This window comes from Thermobia domestica, chromosome 2 (assembly GCF_964235325.1).
Source record: "Thermobia domestica chromosome 2, izTheDome1.hap1.1, whole genome shotgun sequence".
Lineage (NCBI taxonomy): Eukaryota > Metazoa > Arthropoda > Insecta > Zygentoma > Lepismatidae > Thermobia > Thermobia domestica.
The window spans coordinates 315,136,211-315,158,537 of record NC_137455.1 but is presented as its reverse complement, the minus strand read 5'-3'; the positions used below and the strand labels follow the sequence as shown (position 1 = coordinate 315,158,537).

The following is a 22,327-nucleotide window of genomic DNA, read 5'->3' as shown; positions in this document are numbered from 1 at the left end:
AACTTATCATAATACATACATTAACGTAACAAAGTGCAACCATAAGTCAACACATTTAGTGTCAAATCATTGATTTTACAAATGTGTTATAAGGACACTTGAATGAAAGACGTGACGGCCATTAGGTCTAGAAAGATCCTGATACGCCGGTTGCTGACAGGGCAATCCAGCGCGCTGACCACGTGCTCGCCTTTAGACGTAGTCCAGTTGGTCGCTGGCAGATGGCGTTGAAGCGGCTCAGGCCCTCAAGGTAGGCTGTTACGCCGAGTGTTTCTTTTTTTTTTAATGATTTAGTAGGAAGTAGCTCTTTAAAAAAAAAAAAACAAGCACGGGAGCTAGATTTTCCTGGTCTCATTTACTAAAGCATGTCATAAAGCAATTTCAGAAACATTGAAAAAAGAAGTATTTGTGATAAATAAAAATTCCAACTAAGAATACGAAACAAGAAAAAAATACGTTTACACCATTCATCCGTATTCGCTACTTAATTCCAAAGAGAGTATAGATTTGTATAATGACTTTGGGCACAGAGAGAGAAAACGAAAGGAAAAAGGAAAAAAAAATGAAATGAAATCTTTAAGTTTAACGTCCGACGCCTATGCCGGTTAGGCTAAAGGAGACGGTGATAATGAGAGATGAGTGAAATGGTGGAATGGAAAAAGTGGGAGGAAACGGGGGAACCTCGAGAAAACCCATGAGCACGGTGTTTGTCCACCACAAAGTCCACACGGCGCGAGCTGGGATCGAACCAGGGGCCCCAAGCACCGGAAGTGAACACTCTACCACTGAGCCACCGCGCGAAAGGAAAAATGAAATAGCTCGTCACTTTTGTATGCATTGAAGTAGACAATCATGGCAAGACAAGCATGTTCCTTGCCTCTTCTAGAAATTATGAGAGATGATTGTCCCCTTTTTTATACTTGTAAAGAGGTAACTTAGAACGAAAATCAGGAGTAGATCCCATACGCATTACGCTATCGTAAGAACAGCAAACACACTCAAGCATTGATAACAGTGGGTTTAAAATCTAGCATTCTGCTGACAATCAATCATCAATCGGAAACTAAGTATAAATGTGATACATCTAAACTCAGTGTTTCAATGCCTCTAATGAAGGAAATTGTATATGTCAACAGCTACACATTAATGCACGCATTTGTGTTTTGGTCGAAGATAACGTGTTCGTGCATGAGACGTGCATAGATGAAGGGCAATCAAGACCACTATAAGGATATTAACATTGAACTAATTAATTCTCGCATATCTCTGCGTCATACTTAGTGCGATGAACTATGCACCCTATAGATCTTGAATATTTCAGCAGTTGCTTCTATCTCAAAATTGTGCTACTTCATGTTGTTACCTATGATTTGTGCTACGTTGGCTCAGAAAGATATTACTATCTGTAGGTGATGGTAAATCCAGGGATTTCCATAAACAATAGCACTGACTAAAAAGGATTTAAATAAAGAATGTGATGAAATTGTAATCTCTAACGTGATTCGCAATTTATTTTAATATTAGTTTGCTCAGTTGAAAACGTATAAATAGCAAAATAAAATCGGAAAAATCGCTGTTCCTATTATAACTTAACATGGAATGCCGATACTTTGTATTTCTTTTGTTTACAGCGGCTCAGGTAAGTTAAGAAATATATTTTATTTTATTTTTACTAGTTTCTAGCTTAGGTTCCATTTTTCGACCTTTGGGCATATCGGACTTTGATATTACGAAAATAGAGCTCGGATCTTCTGCGGCAAATACACCAAGGTTGACCTTGCTAGTATTTTGTCTCTTGTATATCATTAGTATGGTGTTACTTAAACCTTCAAAATAGTGTGTTAAAATGCGAAGTTAACAATCCAATGTTTTGTTTTACAAACCCCTATCTTCCGTCCAGTACTTTCGGATATTTCGATCTCAATTCGTGTTTGATTTATTTATCTCGTTACATAAAGATAATTATTGTCATGGTTTAACATAATTCTAATTTTTAAAGAATTTGATCTACTAAAAATTTCTTTATAGCTTATATTTACTCTGTGTCTCACTATGTTCAGAAGATTCAACATATCAAGAACTACTGGATAGATTACGATCAATTTCTTCCAGAATGTAAACCGTCAAAAGTTAGGAATCAAGTTATTTGATGGACGTAATCTATCCACTTGATTTCATGAAATGGGCAATCAAAAACCATGTACTACTTTGGAAGTAATTATGGATATAATTCTTCCATGATAAACTATCTGCAGTGTAGTTGAGATTAGTGAGTTAATATAGTGCTTAAGGTGCAAATTACTAACCTGTTTGTGTTATATAACGTTAAAATGACATGAAAAGGAAACTGAATGACTTTCTACTCGACAAATGAAGAGTGTAAAATATTTTCTATTTTCAAATATTAATCCACCTTAAAGTATATTTTATTTAACTTAAGGTAAAATGCTATAATATTTAAGCCTAACTTTGGTAAGATTTAGCTTCTTATTAAGTTTGGTTTAGCAAAAACCAAACTAAACTTCTTCACGGAGTGTATTCTATCACACTACTACCTCTCAATTAATGTGATATAAACAAAATAATTGGTCTTACTAACTACTTCCTAAATCTAAAATCTATTCAATTAAAATTCAAACCTGGCCCTCCTCTGCTTACAATGAAGGAAAATGATTTTAGATTGTAACTTCCAGGATAATTTGTTTGTTCAAGTCTAGCGTTTATTTTTCTGCGCCAAGGCTACATGAGATATAGATCTACAGTTTAAAGTAGAATGCCATACACCGCGATGGGATTAATTATGTTAAGTGTTCTTCCACTGAGAACTGAACCTTCCACAATATGGTACAAAGGAACAAGCGCTAGCTACTTTTAATGTATTTTTTTTTGTTTGTTTGTTATGTTTTTTGTTTTTGTTTTTCTCATTTGCCCCAACTGAAATGCATGTCTTCATGGTATTCTAATTACTCTTACTCAGCTTTCTACTAGGTACAATGAAGGAGAGATACGAACAGAGGCATTTAGAGGACAGTTAAAAATGCCTATATTCTCCAGAGGAACTAGAGCCCCAAAGGGTTTAACCTCAGAACGCCAAACTAACATCTCAGACCCTTCCAAAACACCAAACCGGCTACTAGAGCAAAATGAAATGAAATGAAATCTTTAACTTTTCCGTCCTACAGTTATGCCGGCTAGGCTAAAGGGGACAATGATAAAATGAATGAAATAGTGGAATGAAGAAAGTGGGAGGAAACGGGAGAACTCCGAGAAAACCCATACACACGGTGTTTGTCTACCACGAAGCTCACTTGACGCGAGCTAGGATCGAACCAAGGACACCATCACCAGAGGTGAACACTCTACCACTGAGCCACAACGGCCCGGCTACTAGAACAGAATGGAAAGTTCTTACAGAATAGGATCGATGGTAATTGAAATTTTAGTGTATCTAAATTAAGATTTTACTTTCAAACTTTAGCGTCGAAACTTTAACTCGAAAAGAATACTAATATTTCCCCGTACTTCTATATCAAATTCGACCTGGCATCCCTCCGTTAGGTATTATCTGCAAGTCCTCTTTATTTCTGGTAAAAGAAAAGAAAGACACTTTTGGTTTGTCCTTACTAGTATGTCACATACTAAATTAAAATGCATATTAACCCAATATTTTATTAAAGAATTTTATTTTGTAATTGTTAAGGGCAATTATTTATTATTTTAAATACTTAATATAGGGATGAACTTAAGTTATTTTTACTCATAATATGATCGCTACTTAGAAAATTACCTTCATATAATACTCAGTTGAATATTAACATTATTTGTTATACAATCATATGAATGTAATATAAACATTTACTTCTTCATTTATTTATTGTTTATTTCCAGGCGCTGGAACTTCATAAACCATTCAGATTCTCTGCCAATACAACAATAAATAGTAAGTAAATAGAAAACAAATGTAGTAGTTTAGTAGTGAATTTCGTTGTTTAAATACTGAAAATCTGGAACAGCATCACTTGGAATGAGGTAGAGAAACGGAGGGAGTCTGAGTGATTAAACTTTAAATATTATGTTAATAATCGCATTGATGTCTTTTTTTAATATTCCTTCTATTTATCTTAATCGCTTAATCTCTTCATATAAGAACGATATATTTAACCGTATCATTAAAATCGTTAGGCTTCTTAACAAAATAATAATAATAATAATCAATCGTAAAATACTCATATTCACTTTAGAGCAAATTTTGTGTGTTTCACACCACAAAAGTGTCCTATGCATAATTATGCAAATATAACATAATTAAGGAATTTCGTATGCTACAAAAACACTCTGCATCACAAGAATAAAGTAGTTGGTTATACTCAGGGGACAACTGCCACCTCAGAAGGTTGAAATAACGCAATTTGAATGTTTCTACCACTCTCATTTGCAAGAACGGGGTACCAGAAACTGCTAAGTGGGTTTCGTAGTGGACAAACAGCACGTGTGGGTTTTCTCGGGGTTCTTCCGTTTTCTCTCACTTCCATCATTCCACCATTATCATCCGTCTCATTATCGCCGTCTCCCTTAGTCTCGGTGTATAATAGTCGGACGTTAAACTATTAAAATTTTATAGTTGGATATGAATACTTTCTTGCAATGCTGAATTCGCATCAGAAAAGCTGCTTTTCCCTATATATTACCGTTTCTTTTCGTTTGCGAGCAATATTGAAAAGAAAATCGTAGTTTTCCGTCACTTTTAGTTTAAGTATTGAAAGATCAAGTTGTCTCTTAATATTAGGACCCAGTAAAAATTCTATTTGTGGCTATTGTTTGCCATTTTTGCTCTTTGGAGATCCATTTTGAAACCGGGTGTGCAATTGTTAATCTACCACTGTGTTATTAGAGAGAGAAGTGTGTAAACAATGTCTGTTTTGGGGACATTAGATTGAATTAAAAAAAAAAAACGCTTCTCTTTATCCATGACCATTTACCTCTACGGCGATTCACGTTGAAATAGAAGGCTTTCAATTACAATAGATGCATACCACTTTTGGTTTGAATGCATAGTCAGTAGAGGAGTAGAGGAGTAGAGGAGATGAAGCCTGTTGTTGAGATTTTGAATCGATTCTTAACTACGCTTGTCTCTATCTTTTACTGATTTCACTCTGATCCCTGTTGACAGATGGACTAAAGAACATAACCATTTTAGGACTTCCCATACTTGCGCATAGCATAGTTTGGACGTCTAATAATACCTTTTATTTTAAAGGCGAGTCTTGTTTGGGAAGCCAGTTGTAAGTTCCTTGCAAAAAAAAAAAAAAAAAAAAAAAAATAATAATAATAATAATAATAATAATAATAATAATAATAATAAAATAAATAAGAAAATAAAAGTTATATTCCTGTCGGTTATGTTCGGAGGAACTCGTGTAGTACTAGAACGACTGTCTAGCCTACCTGCAATAATGTCTACCTTATTTTTCTCTAAGGAATCTCTCCTGGAATTCATTATAGACTTCCTAAAGTTGCCTCAACGAATTTCTGCCCCAAAGCAGTAAACACATTTCACTCGCTACTACGATATTTGAAACTACGTTTTAGAATATTCTACACAAGTGAATCTCAATCTTTTCATAAAAGAGCGCCCCTTTGGGTGAATGCGCTCGCATTATCTCAACCCAATCAATGTATCGGGTGTCTAAAAATGGTGCCCACGAAGAACAGAGCGCTATTATTCAGGTCCAAATGAAGCGAATGTGCTATATCATGATATACTCTCCGGCGCCTCCTTCAGACGTTACGGGGAATCTAAATTCCACTATGTGGCAATGTCGTAGATTAACTTGAGTCATTAGCATTGCTCCTCAAATCCATCAAGCTATAACACCAATTGTTAATATATAACAAGTAGTGCATACGTCAACGTCTATCGACTTTGACTGCCATCTGGAAAGAACTGATGTAACTATTTAGTGGATTGGTAGCTCTTCTGTGAGGTTCTTTATCTGCGACGTTGCCACATATGCAATTCACATCTCCGGACAAGGACTCGCACGATATACATTTTTCGCTTTATTTTGACTTGTAGAATAATACTCTGTAGTCCGTAGACGTCATTTTGAGAGCACCTGGTTTATAGCCAGTAGACCAACATAGAGGGCTACTGTTGATTGGAAAATATTATTATTATTATTATTATTATTATTATTATTATTATTATTATTATTATTATTATTATTATTATTATTATTATTATTATTATTATTATTATTATTATTATTACTGTTACTTGTAAAAAAGGACTAAACTTACGATAACTTGCAAAATGCATAACGACTTTCGTCCAATAATAAGGAAACAGACACACAAAACCTCAGACGCTCCTAAATGCTCTATTGCCTCGGCCTAACTTCTCATTTTTGTTCAAGTGTCTTCCTTTGGAAATGACAACGCCTCCTAAGTGCGTTTAAAATAGAAAAAGGAAAGAAAAAATGAAACAAAAGAAGAGTTGAGAAGCTGTTTCATTTATTTTCGCTATGGTAAAGTGTACTGGGTAAACATTTAATTTTTGTACAAAACTGTACCAAGTAGCTTTGCCAAGAGCATCCCTCTATATCAATTCTCGCTTTGATGTTTTATAACTCATTAACACATGTGTCCGGCTTCCACAAAATATTGATGCACAATATTTGAAAATAAAGAGATAACTAAATAATAATAATAATAATAATAATAATAATAATAATAATAATAATAATAATAATAATAATAATAATAATAATAACCACAAGGAATGCCTTAGGCGTTCCCGTGCCAATTCCCAAGCCAACTGATAAGCATGTTCTTGATTAAACTTGGGATTAAGTGCAATCGCAACTGTTACCAATCATTTCAGCGACCGCCAAAACTAATGATTCGACACTAATCTCGGTCACTTTAGACATAATATTTTTCATCCTATCTCAACTCCCATGCTGAAGAAGTTGGATTGGGACTTATATGACATTAAGAGTGTTACTATTCATCTTAGCGATCGTTTTCGACTACTTTTGTGTCACTTGTTTCCTTGTTCTTCAGGGTTGTCTTACTCGCGCAGTTTTTTAAAGATTGTAAATCATATGTGTATGTTTTTATTTTTTTAATGATCTTACACACCATACTTTATCTTTCTTAACACACTTTATCTTACTTTCTTAACATACTTTCTTAACATACTTTATCTTACTTAACACAAAGGACTTGTGAGCTACTCTCTTTCTATCATAAATTTTAAACCACCTGTCCAAATGTTCAATACGTTTTAGATAACCTGATATAATATTATTACAAGTGCTAACATGTTATTAGTATTATTCATTTTATCAATCTGTTATAATTTCCAGTAGGTCTAAGCTTTGAGGGGTGATGCCTTATTTTTCTCTTTCGTTTTCTCTCTCTCTCTCTCTCTCTCTCTCTCTCTCTCTTTCTTTCTTTCTTTCTTGCTTTCTTTCTTTCTTTCTTTCTTTCTTCCTTTCTTTCTTTCTTTCAAAATACAATATTCGCCTCAGAATCACAGATTATGACTCTCCAATTCGCAATTACTCTGTTTTCTTTCCAGAACATGACTTAAGTACTAAACAACTGACCCGTCTTCATGGACTTAGTGTTGCTCGATATCAATTTCCATTCATGGCCACTGTGTGGTACTATCATTACACAGGAGGAGGTTCAGCCTGCACTGCAAGCATAATCAGTGATGAATGGATTTTAACAGCTGGACATTGTGTTGAGTAAGTAGTCTTGTTTTATTCTAATAGTCCAGTATTTTGCACAATGTACATTATTTGTATTCAAATAGAGTTCAATGCATGAATTACTTTGTAGTTATTAAGAATCTCGAACGGCATAGAATGAGCTTTTTCTAATGAGCCACGTGACTTACAGTTTTTGACACCAGTTCTGTACACACAGACAATATATAGTTTAGAGTAGTGCTATTCAACCGGGGGTACGCGAAGATGTTTCTGTGATTTGCTGGAAATGTGTCTTGACAGTTCACTGCAAATGAAATTCGATAACTTGTCATTCTGTGACTTTTGTATTTATGCTCGAAAAGAGTACAATGAAATTAGTGACAGTGCTATTTCACAATTTCTTCCATTTCCATCAACATATTTGTGTGAACATGGCTTCTCTACATTAACAGAAAAAATAACCAACCCCCAAAATTGCTTGAATCCAGAATCAGCTCTGATTCTCGCACTCTCGAAAATTCGACCGAGAATCGAGGAGTTGGCGTCCAAGTAACAAGCTAAGACATTCCACTAACAGGTTAGTTCTAAAGTTACTGTTAGTTTTTGAATTTGTAACAGTCCTCAGGGTACGAATTATCAGAGAAGATGAGGGGAAAATCCTCCTCAGTATAACTGGATGTCTCCTATGTGTTTTGAAATTTTCCATTTATTTTTTTCAGATGTGCACTTTATCCCCCTGTAAATAGTCTTTTGATTGGCAAACTGATTGTCCTTTTGTCGGGTCTCTATTTGTTCCCCTCTTTAACCAACAGAACATATGTATTAAGTTTAATAAGTTCATTTCGATTTATTTTCTTTTAAAAAGCTTCAGTGGTACACAATTGGATGGCGAACTGTGTCTAGGGGTGCGAGGAAAAAAAGGTTGAATAGCATTGATTTAGAGTTCAACATTGTGCAACGCAGAGTTCAGATCTCGTTAAAACTATTAGTTTTGAATGTAACTTAAAAGGTTTGTACAGTATAAATATTACAACATTCAACAGGTCAACTGTGTCAGGTATCTGTAAAAATTGATACTTAAGGAGCTTTTGAAAACATTGAGTGCTAGGTTGTCCAAACGAATTTACTCTTGGAAGCTATTTTTGAAAACGTATAACGTGCGAAAGGGCCACGGTGGCTCAGTGATACAGCGTTCATCTTTGGTGCATGGGGTTCTTAGTTCGACCCCACCTTGCGCCAAGTGAGAATTGTGAAAGACAAACACCGTATTTTGGGTCGCGGTAGCTCAGTGGCAGAGCGTTCATCTCTGGTGTATGAGGTCCTGGGTTCAAACCCTGCTCCCGCCAAGTGAAATTTATGGTGGAGAAATATCGTGTGCGTGGGTTTGATCGGGGTTCTCCCTTTTCCTCCCACTTTCTTCATTCCACTATTTAATTCATTATTCATCATCACCGTCTCCTTTAGTCTAGCCGGCATAACATGGGACGTAAAACTTAACTACGTCATTTCATTGTTTTTCGTATAACGTGCGATTGACACAGCCTTTAGCCATCATTTGCCATGAGCTCCAGACCTAGGCGGAAGTGCTGCTTCAATAAGAATAGTGCGCAACTATCTATTAGTATTGGCATAACACCAACAACTACAATTTAGCACTGACTTTCCAATTATACTTTTATTATCAAATCTGACACCCCAAGCGATGGGAGTGATTAGCTTGTGACGGGAATTAAAGTACGTTTCCAACGTGATGCAAGTATTTGGTTATTACATTTCCTAGGAGAACGCCTACTTTAACAATGTTTAATTGGTACTTCTAACAAGTAGTGGTGAATTAATAGTTTGGAGTTACTTTTCTTGATATTTTATATTCATAGCAAATTAATGCCAAACTTACCGTAACACGTTAGATAATAAAATTGTTCGAAGAAAGCTAAGGTTTCAGTTGTTAGTTACAAAGTGATAGTACCAGGCGTATTGTCACTTCAGGTACTAAGCAGTGGTTTATTGATAACGATGTTCTTTAACTAGATTAGCCCACTCAGAGGTACGTAATATCAATTATAAATTGATTGCTTGTTTAATTTGATTTTAGTGTCCCTTTCAGCAGCGAGACTCTATGAGACGTGGATCTACTGATTAACGTGAAATCCGAAGCACATAAGCTCCCGCCGTGATTCAAACTCGGATCTTTCACGCCGAAGGTGCGTACGCTAACTGCTTAGCCACGAGGGGGCCCTATCACTTATGAAAATATAATAAGACGAGAAGAAATACATTATACGGGAATAAATAAATAAATAAATAATACAAGTATTAATTCTTTCTTTAGGACACTCAAAAATGTAAACCCTCCTTCTGGCCACTTTTACTCTGCTATATATTCAAGAGTTTCGACAATTTTCCATTCCTAAAGTAGCAAGAAGCTCAAGGTATTTTATATGAGAAAGGATTCAAGTAATCATTTGTGCAGAAGCAGGTCTGAAAATATTACAACTCCCATTTGTAAAAAATGCAGTCAGATGAAGCATTCATTAAGAATCAGTAGATAATATACTACAATGGATACATCCTGTAGGTTAATTAGAGACAAATGATTAGTTCAAGTAAATGATTATGGAACAAATAGTGGAATGAGCAGGTGGAAGATAAAGGCCTTTGAACACAATGTGATCGCTATACTACTGTCCAGCTGCATCTAAATATCAGCTTAATAATCCATGACTATTCTATTGTGATATAAAGTATAGATCTAAGTTTATGACCAAAACTCTCATTAAAACTAATGAAGATTTTGGTCGTTTCTTTTTGTCCCGTACTTTACATAATCTTATTAGTGATTATTACTGATCCCTGATCTTCAACCATGTATTTGCTGAGCTCAAATCTTTGGACAGAAAACTTACATCATTTAATATTTATCTAACTAGATGGTCAACATTTTCACCTATAATTGCTAGGTTGGAATCTGATCTAGAGTTAAAGCAAGATTACATCGAAAAATAAAATTTTATTTCACTCTTTCCAGTGGTGACCCTGGATATTACATTGTAACCGTTGGTGTACTCAACCCTTATGACCTAACTAATGAACCTGAAGCAAATGTAATCGAAGGGACAGAACTATACATACATCATACCTACACCTGGCCAGATCATGATATTGCGCTATTAAGATTACCCACTAAACTTCAATTTACAGGTATATATTTTCAAACTAGGTATTTCTTATTATTGTGTCAACATTTAAATCCTTACGTACATGTACAAACTGAATGTAGTATAATTCTCTTGAATCATTGAATTAACGAAAAACCGAATGAAATTAAGAGAAAAAATAGATAGACGTATAAATGAATGGCAGAACATGCTTTGTAACATAATAATTGCAACTTACTACATATGTATTTACCACATTATTGCTATAGTCAGCGAATAGAGGCGTTTCAAAATTGAAAAATTTGTTAGTGGAAACCGTGTGATAATGATTGCCTCTTACAGTTGGGCATGCTGTTTACGCACTTTTACATATTAATTGAATCCTGGCTTTACAAGAAGTTCGAGAAGCACCTTTCAAAACAGAGTCCTCCTTGATCCTTGAATTGTGTCGATACTAGCTACGACAATTATTAATACTACACCTCGTACTATTGCAATTTCTAGGAATGTGCTTCACAGCAGATTTGTAAAATATTACATTATTTTCTTCATATGATAATATGTACTCCAAAGTTATTGTTTTACTTTATTTTATGCATAGTAACTATAGATATGCAAAAAAAAGTTACAAAGTTTGTTTCTCCTTCCCTAAATTCATGAAACAGCCTACGAAATAGGAGCAAGGATTTTTCATTCTTCTTTATCCGTGACTCGACCCCTAAATTGACTTGACACTTTCTCTCAGAAAAGCATCGTCCGTTTTTAAATTTATTGAAGATTCTGACCTCCAATCTCCAACACCCCTTCCCGGCTCAGAAAATCTTCGTTACAGACCCGATTACCATGATTGGTTACAGTTGCATGATAATCATATTATCTTGTATGAATTACACCTTTGTTTTCATAAAAAAGTGTTTCCATAAGTTTTCACTCCATCCCTTATAATATCAATGACTCAATTTAAGTTATGATCCCTCTTGTGAGCACCATGTTTAAATTCCTACTTTTATAAAATTTATCAAAACAAACTTCGCTTCTTGTGGTAATCAGAATAGATAATAATTGGAGTGCATTTTTTTTTAATTTCCCTTCCTCAATGTAAAGAATAAATGCTGGTTGTATGGGCTTCGCGTTGTATTTTGAAGCATACACTCATGAATAATTGAAGGGTAAAGGGGAAAAAGAAGGAATGTCTCAAAACTGCATTTTCGAGGAAACGACGTTTTAATATTGAAAACTGCGTAGAAAATGAATTAGTTTAGTCAAATCTTTTGCCCCTTTTACATGGACATTTCTACATCTACTTATGCATGGCATATGCAGTCAAATAGTACCAAGAGTCATCAACAAATAGGGCAAAGCATCCGTTAAAGCACACACATGGACATTCCTTGTTTTTCCCGTTACCCTTCAATTGTGGTTACAAGCAAAGTATAATAGGATGGAGGATTGTTGGCAGAAAAAAAGTGTAATCTAATAAAGAAATCTGTAAATAGTCCCCCTATGAATATTATCCATATACGACTAGAATTCGCAAGTAAGAAAGAGTCAATAATATAAAAATCTATTGGGAATATTTGGATAATTAGATATAGCAAGTTCAAATGCAGTACTAATAATATAAATTTCAAAATTGGTATTTTGTGAATAAGTAGTAGAAAATATGGTTTAAGGGATAAGAAAAAAATGGTTACATGATATATTTAAAAATATGTTGATCTATTACTACACATTTTGAGAATCATCGTACGGTGAATGATCGTTTGATATATTATAATATTTTGGTATAAGTAGCTACCGAGACATTAATGATAAAGATAATAACTTACATTGTAACATCCATAATCAGGAATGCAGGAACTACTTCAAATTATAATCAATACTTCTTAGGATATATCCAGAAAGTATTCACAGAAAATTTATACGTAGTTCGTAATTGATTTCAATACTTGAAATAAGCTTACCAGAAAAGTGAAGTCGGGAACATTTCTCAATGAAATTCACTGCAATATCATTATTATAAAATAAAAATAACTGATCCATAAGTCATATTACTATTGCTGGAATTGAACATGATTCTCTATTCTATTTATTTGCATAATTAAGAAGTTACAAGGTACTTATTTCGTTGCAAATTGAATTTATCTGTACAAAATGTAGTTGTTGATCAAAAATTTATTTTTTTGTGAAATATTTGTTTCTGTTTTAAGGATTAGATGTGATGAATACAAAACCAACTTCCATTATAAATTTAGATAATATTTATTTTGAAAATCAGTTGTGACGAATACAAACCAAAGTGTTACTTACTTTAAGAACTCAGGTTAATTATTTACGTACAATATTTTAGAAAGAATATGAAATAAATGGTAAGGTAATTAGTTGCTTACATTATAAATTTTAAAACTATGAACTTCGTATTTTGTTATGCAATTTATTTTACCCATATGTAGAACAAGCTTGTTAAAAGCCAGCGAATTTTTTATAACATTTCTTTATTTACTTCCAACAGAAGCTATTCAGCCTATTGCTTTACCCTCAAGAAATGCAGGTGATTTTACTCATAGGCCAGTGATAGCAGCTGGATGGGGTTTGGATTCAGATGGTAAAATCTTTATTTTGTTTCATATTTTACATCTTTAATAATTTTTTGCCCCAATATATATAAGTAAAGCACATAACATTTTCTTAAGATTTAACAAATAGTATTATAGTTTTTATATTTTTTTACAGAATAATTTATAACAGTTTAAACATCATTCATAAAATAGTAATTCGTAGACGAAGATAGGTTGAATGACTGTACCAACAACGTGAGGAACAAAAATTAACTTTCTGTTTGTAAAAGAAAAAAGTGTGTTATAATGTTTAGTCATTTATAAGTAAATATTCTATGAAACATATTTCCTTTCATGGTTCTTATTTTGAAAGTAATGCGTGATACGTGTATTTTAGAAATATGTATTTCTTCATACTTCATTTACGTAACATTGGTAAAGGTATTTAAGTATACTAAGTTTTCACTATATAAATTACTACAATAAAATAATTCTGTATAACATGTAGTATGTTAATTCAAATAATGTTATCCGTTTCCATAAAGCACAATGTATGGTTCATTCTCTGTTTTTCATACAAATTTTGACTATTATCACAATACAGAATTAGTGATACTACATCCTGCATAGTTATGATATAGCTAACATTACGTGCTTTCTCCATCTGGAATGTTAATTTTAACATCATGGTCAAATCCTCCTAACTTAATTTGTTTCACTATTGTAAAGGTGTTAACCAAAATTAAACTCAGAGTACACTATAGAATGGAAAATCATTGTAGACGATGATTGATAACACTCTCAAACTAGAATTTGTAGCACTTGGATCAAGACCTGTGTTTCATAAAAGGAAAATTAATTATAACGAAAGAGATTACCGACACGATGGTAAATGAGTAATAAGCAAAAAATGACATAACTTACAGGATATGTATATCAGTAGAACACAGTATCTAGCTCGAACCAATAATCCTAGGGACAGTGTTGCCAATTTGGAGGGAAAGTCACTAAATCTAGGGGATTCGACTTTCAGAATAGCGACAAAAATAATTTTTCTGATTAGCGACTTTTTTGGTGATTATTGAATGACAATTTGGCGACATACTTACAAATCTAGCAATTTTAATGATTTGAACAACTTACCTTGTAATCAAGTACTATTAGCTCGAATCAGTTCAGATATGTGTTTATTTTCTTTTTGCTTATTTGAATCAGCGCAAGTGTTGACGAGCCGGAAAAGTACTTAGGACATATATCCAAATTTGTGCTTTGATTGCTTTTATGTCTTTCCCTTTAATAGGGATCAACTCAACCTTTAATGTCCTTTAGTTTGCACAGCTCCCGTTTAGAGCTCAAATAATATATTTCCTATAGCAAGCTGATAATCTGTAGAAGCATAAGTAAAAGGGAATAGGATGTAAGATTTCTCTGTGTACACTTTTACGTTTTCTAAACTCATTTTTGATTTCGTTGAAGTGAACTTGATCATTATATATATAAATATATATATATATATATATATATATATATATATATATATATATATATATATATATATATATATATATATATATAGAGAGAGAGAGAGAGAGAGAGAGAGAGAGAGAGAGAGAGAGATACCTAGGTATATAGATGTATATTGTATTAAAAGTGAAATTATTGTTAGTTACATATTGTAGCGTAGACGGTATTATGGCTTGAATTGATCACATGTTCCTACCTGACGTATACATATATATATGAGAGAAAGATGGAATTCAACGAATAAGTTTTTAGCGACTTTTCCCCCCAAATTGGAATCATTTCGTCTCAGATTTAGCGACTTTTTATATCAACTTGTTGGCAATACTGCCTACGGGTATCTATCCATCTCATTCATAGGCTTGGCAAATATCAATAACCTGACGTGATGGCTCTGGTAGGTAGAACAGGCAACGACTCCCCAATTGAACTCATGACGCTTGTCACGTCCAGGATGAAATTGTAATATGTAAATGACCAAAAGCACTTAAAGCACTAACTAGGTTCTGGTATACTCTCTCTTAGAACTTCTTCGACACATTAATTTGACTAATATTGGGGCGATAATTTACACTTGTAGTTCACACAAAAGAATGTCATATTGGGGAGTAACAATACAGATCAACACAGATCAACACTTTAGATCTTTACTAATGTCATTTAGATTAATGCCATTACATTTCTCAGTGATGACACTCACCTTCAGTATTTCAATTACTCGGAAGACAGGCCGTTGCTGACATCAAAGAGAATAGACATTGTATTTGTAGGTAAACGAACTTCATCATACGATTATTGGGATGCGGCAGGAAGGAATGGCGCCAGTTAGTTTAATTCCATAAAAATGTGAAGCTGAAACAATGATGAATAAAATAACATACATATTTCTATGTCTCAAATCGCACGCAATAACACTATATTTCTGAAGTATTTATCAATGATTAGATTTATAATACAATTCAAGACAGTCTGCACATGGGAATCACATTGATGCTCAAGAATACCAGAACTCTCACTCGAATGAAAATGACACCCCGAACTGACCCACGAAATCATTATCATCACCTTATGCAAGGATCAATTGTTGTCCAAATTCTTTATCTAAAACAAAAAGAAAAACGATTGTATCAAACATTCCAAAGTGTATTTACCCATGTTCATGGCCGGATTTAGGGGGTGCAAAGGTGCACGTGCAGCCCCCTTCGTTGTAAATATACATTACCTAAAGTGAGAAGCTAGCAGAGAGTTTTGCAAAAGCAATAGTTTAAATCAATTTTCTGAAGGTTGAAGAAAAAGAATTGATGGAGAGCAGACACTTAGCATTTCCAAACGAATTCCTCATTCAAGTCACAGATGCATAAAAGCATTTTAAAAACTCAAATTTAATTCAATTGTACTGGTAGTTATTGGTGCACCTCCACTCAGAAAAATCCTGAATCCGGTCCTGTTTCACGATTTGTTTACGAATGAGATATACTTGAACAAGTGTTTCTATAGCCAAGATCGCGAATAGTTGTTTCCACTTCACTGTGATCTCAATCAGTCATAGCATACGACTTCTGAACGATCACACGACGATTGAAAAAAAAACTAATGTTGTATTCAATCTTTCACTCTTCATTTGTCACTGCTGTCTACCACTTGAACGTTTGGTGACCAACGAGGTTTCCTCCTCGTGAGACGTCTCATTCCACCTTAGTACGCCTGTAAAAGTCCTGTGTGTATCGAGCCAAACTTCTGTGGCTTTCCACGATCTCTTTCAAATCTCTTTTATTGTTTTCGTTTTGAATGTATGAATAGTTTTATTAGTTACCTACAAATAAAAAGTATGAATATTAGATACGGAGTAACATATTGCATTACGTATATATGAACTTTAATGGCAATGAACTTTAAACATGTAGCAAGAGTTATTAAGGTGGGATCATTACTTTCAAGATGATCTTTGTTAATGTAGAAAAAATATTATTCGCAGTAATATTTCAAAGACAGCACTCGAATCATTCAATCGGTCCGAAATCACATAAAATAGATAAAATATTAAGTGTTAAGGTAGGGTCTATTTGTTAACTTGCTCGTACATGTTCATCATCTTATTTTTACACCTATAGTTAATTTCCACGCCTTGTAATAATAATAATAATAATATTAATATTAATAACATTTGTAATTAGATATGCTTGTTTCAAAGTTTTATCTTTAATTTGTTGGTAGGTCTTGATCACAATAACAAGTTCCTGAAATGGACTTTGAAAACAGTTATGTCGAATGAAGAATGTGCAGCAGCCACTGGATGGATTATGGATGACGGAGGACTTTGTGCCTCAATTCATGGAAATACAGGCGGATGTAGCGTACGTAAATTTACGTTAATCTCATTACGTTTTCATTTCTCTTATTAGTAAGGCTATTAATGAATCAATAATTCAGTTTAAAGTTTAAGTCAGAACACATATGCAGTGACTTGGACTCGAGCTCAGGGCTCTTCGTTCAACTGGTGAAATAAACAGGAGGGATAAGAGAATGAAAAACTATGTTACTTTATATAATTTGCGACGATTATGACCATTAATCGAAAGTGCTGAGGAAATTACGTTTCTTTTTATTCAGTCAGGAGATGGCGATAGTAAACATATACAAATATGAACATAATTGAATTAGTTACTAGATTGACTTCAATTCAGAATATATAGATTCAATGACTAACAAAATCAATCTTGTTTAATTCTCACATAAAAATGAAACTTAATTACGTATTAGGATAACCAAGACCGAATGAATATGGTAGTGACCCTGTGATGTTTAATATATTGTTCATAATTGTACGAAAAACAATCAACGATTTTGCTGTTTTCTCTTCCTAAGAAAGTGTGATTATCAAGATTTATATTGCAGAGATAATGACAATTAGGTAAAAATGAATAATTCGTTTTATGAATCACTTTCATTTTCATGCAGATACGTTACTCACTTTCCCTATCTTTAAAGCTCCCTCATGGCTATGTGGATAGAATATGCGCCTTTGACGTGGAAGTCCCAGATTTGATTCTCAATAAGAGTTCATGTGGTTCGGATCCACGTTAAGCTGTTGGTCCACGTTTCATATAGCTTCGGTCCTGAAAGGGACGATAAACTTAAAAATCAAATCGAATCAACTTTCATATCTTTGATCAATTGATCATTTCAGAAATATTTTGGAATATCATTTTTTTTCTAATTCCCATAAAATAATAAGGAAATACTTAATTTCACAATGAGAACAAAATATTTCACTTTATCCTGTCAGTTACAAATGTTTAGAAAGTAAATGCCTCTTCTTCTTTAGGTAAACATTTCGTATCTTCAAATTGATATTAATTTTGAACAAAATACGTTTGAAATAAAATAAGATTCTTTATAACACTTTTGAACCTAATAGGTATGTACATCATGATTATCGATGACCTGTGCGCTGTGCCTTGTGTACGTGTATGTTATTGTGTTCAAAAATTAATGTTGTCATCGACACTAGACGAGGTATAAGATAAGACGGAACTCTTTCAATTGAAACAGTTATATCTTCACGACCCGCAACTTTATTTGTGTTTTACCTTTTCCGACAAGGCAGCCTTATCCGTGTTTTTTAACCTAAAGGCATAACGGTAGGACGTTAAACTAAAAAGAAGTTTATCAAATCACATCTATCGACAATTATAAAGTTTAGATTCTCACTGTCATAATGGATTATGAAGATCCGATGACAAAGCACTCTTCTCAGTTTATAAGAGTCGTTGGTTCGGTTCTAGCCCATGACATGTAAATTTGTTGTGAACAACAAAGCTTCCGTGGATTTTAGTTCTATTTCTTTCTGCTTTCTCATTTCACAGTTTCTTTCACAATTTATTCATTCTCTTTACTCATCATTCGTCACGTTTAGGATTTAAGGGATATTTGTGAATGTAAACTAAAGATTGAATTTCATTTCACTGAAAGATTGGAGCTTCCGCATGGTTATAGGGTTAGCGTAGGCACTTTCGACGTGGAGAACCTGATTCGACTCTCGACGGAAGATCGTGTGGCTTGGATTCTATGTTAAGCTATAAGCCCACATCTCATGTAGCCTCGGTGCTGAAAATGGACACTAAACTGCAACTCAACCAACCAATCAAATTAATGATGTAGTCTGTTGTATTTGCAAAATCACATTTCATTCTTCACACTTTGGACACTGATAAAACTTACTTCAGAGTAAAATAAATCCTTTCATATGTAAACTCATTATAACGGATAATAAGATACTAGGTATGAATGCTATCATTTCTTTTCCCCAGAAATAAATTGAAGGGTTTTTTCTCCTCTCTATTTCAAAACACTCAACTTAATAATCACTGGACTGCTTTGGACAGACGTCTGCCTGCAGACTAGGCCTACAAGCACTGGTCTTTCTATTGAGTTACACCACTTGAACAGAGTTAAATATACTTTCCCCTACTCGTTTGGTTTGAACGAAAAATTCTTTATTTTGTTTCTGTACCTATGTATCAATAAAGTGCTCATAAATATCCTACAAATAATTTGCTGGTATAATAAACAAGAAGTATTGCAATAACATGCACATAAATAATAATGCATTTAACATTTATTTTAGTTAAATACTTTGGAAAGGTAAATCTTAAAATATGTGGCATCCAGATAACAAATATGATACAGTTGCATGTATAAATGTTGTCTACAATTTAATGGAACGAATCTTTTCAACTGCAATTCATTTAAGTATTTATGTCAGTCTAGAAATCTTCCGAGAATTTGAAATTAATAACTTTATTTCCTTCTTAGTGAACATAATATCTAAAAAAAAAAAATGCTATCCTGTTAAGATAAAACTGCGTTAATTATGTCGAAACACAGATAATAAGAAATAAGATTAAAATTATGTTTAATTTATTAAAGCTCTGGCTGACAGCTTTTTCAACGATCGTCAAAATTGGTGAAGCATTACTTAAGTAATAAAGAATGATTATTTAGTTGAAAGTAGATGACTGTCAGGAAATTGCCAGACCAAGAATGTGAGAAGAAATAGGAAAACCCCGAGAAAATCCACAGATATAATGTTGTCCAAAACAAACTCGTATGGTTTGGGATCGATTTAGGGACTTCTACCATCAGAGGTGAGCGCTCTATCACTGATCCACCGTGTCCATATAATGAAGTGTCCACATAATGATTCGATAAACGATTTAATATAGTCCTTTGTAACCATAATTAAAGAAATGGTTATTTTTCAGTGAAACGTGTAAAGTGCTCAACCTACTAATTTGAATCTTTTTTTATTATTTTTTTAATAGGGAGACAGTGGAAGCCCACTGATAGCCGTTGAAGAGACTGGTTTCGTGGCCATTGGAGTTTATTCTTGGTACGATGGTCAATGTCCGCCGAAGCTGCCAGCAGGGTATACAAGACTCACATCTTACTTGGATTGGATTGCAAATATTACAGGATTACCAGTTTAATCATTTATTTTTAATAAATAAAATTTGCTGCTTACGTTTTCAAGTATATAATATTTTTTCGACTATTTCAAAATATTGTATAAATAAAAGACCAGTCTTTCAGCTTCCCATCTTAATTTCGTGTGTTTGCTGTTTACTAACTTTCAAGAGTGCTCTTTACTGTTGAACAAATTCTTTACGAGGAACCATGACATTACGGGTAACAGAAACCCAAAATATCGAGCTAAAACATGTTAGTAATATTCCATATATCTCAGGCAGAAATATAGGTGCACAGAGGTTGTTTGAAAGTGCACATTTCAAGTGTTTCATAGAATTCTTGAAACCTGCAGTAACCACAACAAAGTAATATAAATAATACTAACAGTTCTTCTAAATCTCTTACCCAATGCTTTTTATTCTAGGGACTCTATCTGTTTCAATTCACATTTCCTTCACCAAATCTGAATTCGTAACTATTCTTTCAGAATAATACTTTTGAAAACTACCCAAATGTTTCTTTCTTCATCTTGGAAAGTGTTGCAAAGGATCGAGAGTCTAGGAAATTTCGGTTTGAAAGGAGATAGCTTCAGCAAATGTATAAATCACAATGACCAAATTAATCGCACTAACAGTTGTTAATATTTGATGAACTATCGAGTTCGTACTAATGAAAATACTGATAGTAATCTTCATATAATTTCTTTATTAATTGCCTTACCTTGGTTATCAAGATAAATAATAACAAAAAATATTCACTTACAGAATACAAGATTATTAGAGTGTTTTAATTCAATACGCTGTTTTTTGACAATAATAATAGTACTATATGTCAACGAGAACACATTCCCATATAAACTAATGCATTCCATCATTAGGGTAACATATACAGTGTTAAAATTTTGTAGAAAAGAAAGATAAAAGTGGACTCGCAAAAAATTTGACTTGTTTTCTATCTATGTCTTCTAAAATTCCGCTCACCTGTGTATACTGAAATAAAATATTTACCGTGATGTAACAATTAAATTATTAAATTGATTCGGTTCACCATATCCTCTTGATAACTCTCCCACGTGGCTGACAAAACTTGTAAACAAAAATATTATGTTGCAACTTTGCCGCATGATAGGTAAACCAAAAGAGTAATATATAGAACTAGACGATTACCATACACTTTTAATACTATTCCTTGCAACACACTTATAAGTATTAGAGGCATGGAAGATCTTTGAGGGTAGTTATCTAAAGTTTCAGTGCAACATGAAACGTAGAAGTCTTAAATGCTTAGAGGACGCATAGAAATACTGACTAAAACTTTGGTGATAGCTGTGATATTAAACAAAATTTGTCGAAACTTAAATTTGCTTTAGTACAATCCTTCTTAATAGAATGCAACACCAAATTATACATTATTGTTTAACACGAAAACAATTCTGCTAAACATTCATATTAGATGCACTTTCTTTGCATGTATTTAAATGTACCTGAGTGTCAATAAATGATATTATAAAATCGCTGTTTTTAATTAATTGTATTATCCCTTCGCTTTAGCATCAAATTGGCTGAGTGATTCAGCATGCATCCTTAATATGCTAAATGACGTAAAAGGAAGCTCCTTGAACTTGGGCTTTCGTGTCACTGATACAACGACCTATAATGAAACTTCTCAATAACGGATACTACAGGGAAATGATTATTTCTCCATATATTAAAGGTGTCCGTTACAGAGATGTTATACAAATTAAGATTACTCACAACTCATGTGGTAATCGTACACAGTGAATACATTAGTTATAAATGTAAATATAGGTTAATATAGAAATCGTATACAGTGTTCGAATTAGTGCTGTCGAAATCGGTTTTTAAGAAAAACGAAAACCGGTTTCTAAAAAAGTGAAATT

The 22,327-nt window shown here is 33.5% G+C and overlaps 1 protein-coding gene across 1 annotated transcript; it reads left to right on the top strand.

Moving 5' to 3' along the window:
* Window positions 1-1,380: 1,380 nt before the first annotated feature.
* Window positions 1,381-21,900, top strand: LOC145679839 (brachyurin-like). Its single transcript, XM_081750358.1, has 7 exons — window positions 1,381-1,639; window positions 3,889-3,940; window positions 7,586-7,757; window positions 10,750-10,922; window positions 13,392-13,484; window positions 17,173-17,312; window positions 20,283-21,900. The coding sequence occupies exons 1-7, from the start codon at window positions 1,595-1,597 to the stop codon at window positions 20,445-20,447; spliced, it is 840 nt and encodes a 279-aa protein (XP_081606484.1). The 5' UTR covers window positions 1,381-1,594; the 3' UTR covers window positions 20,448-21,900.
* Window positions 21,901-22,327: the final 427 nt, after the last annotated feature.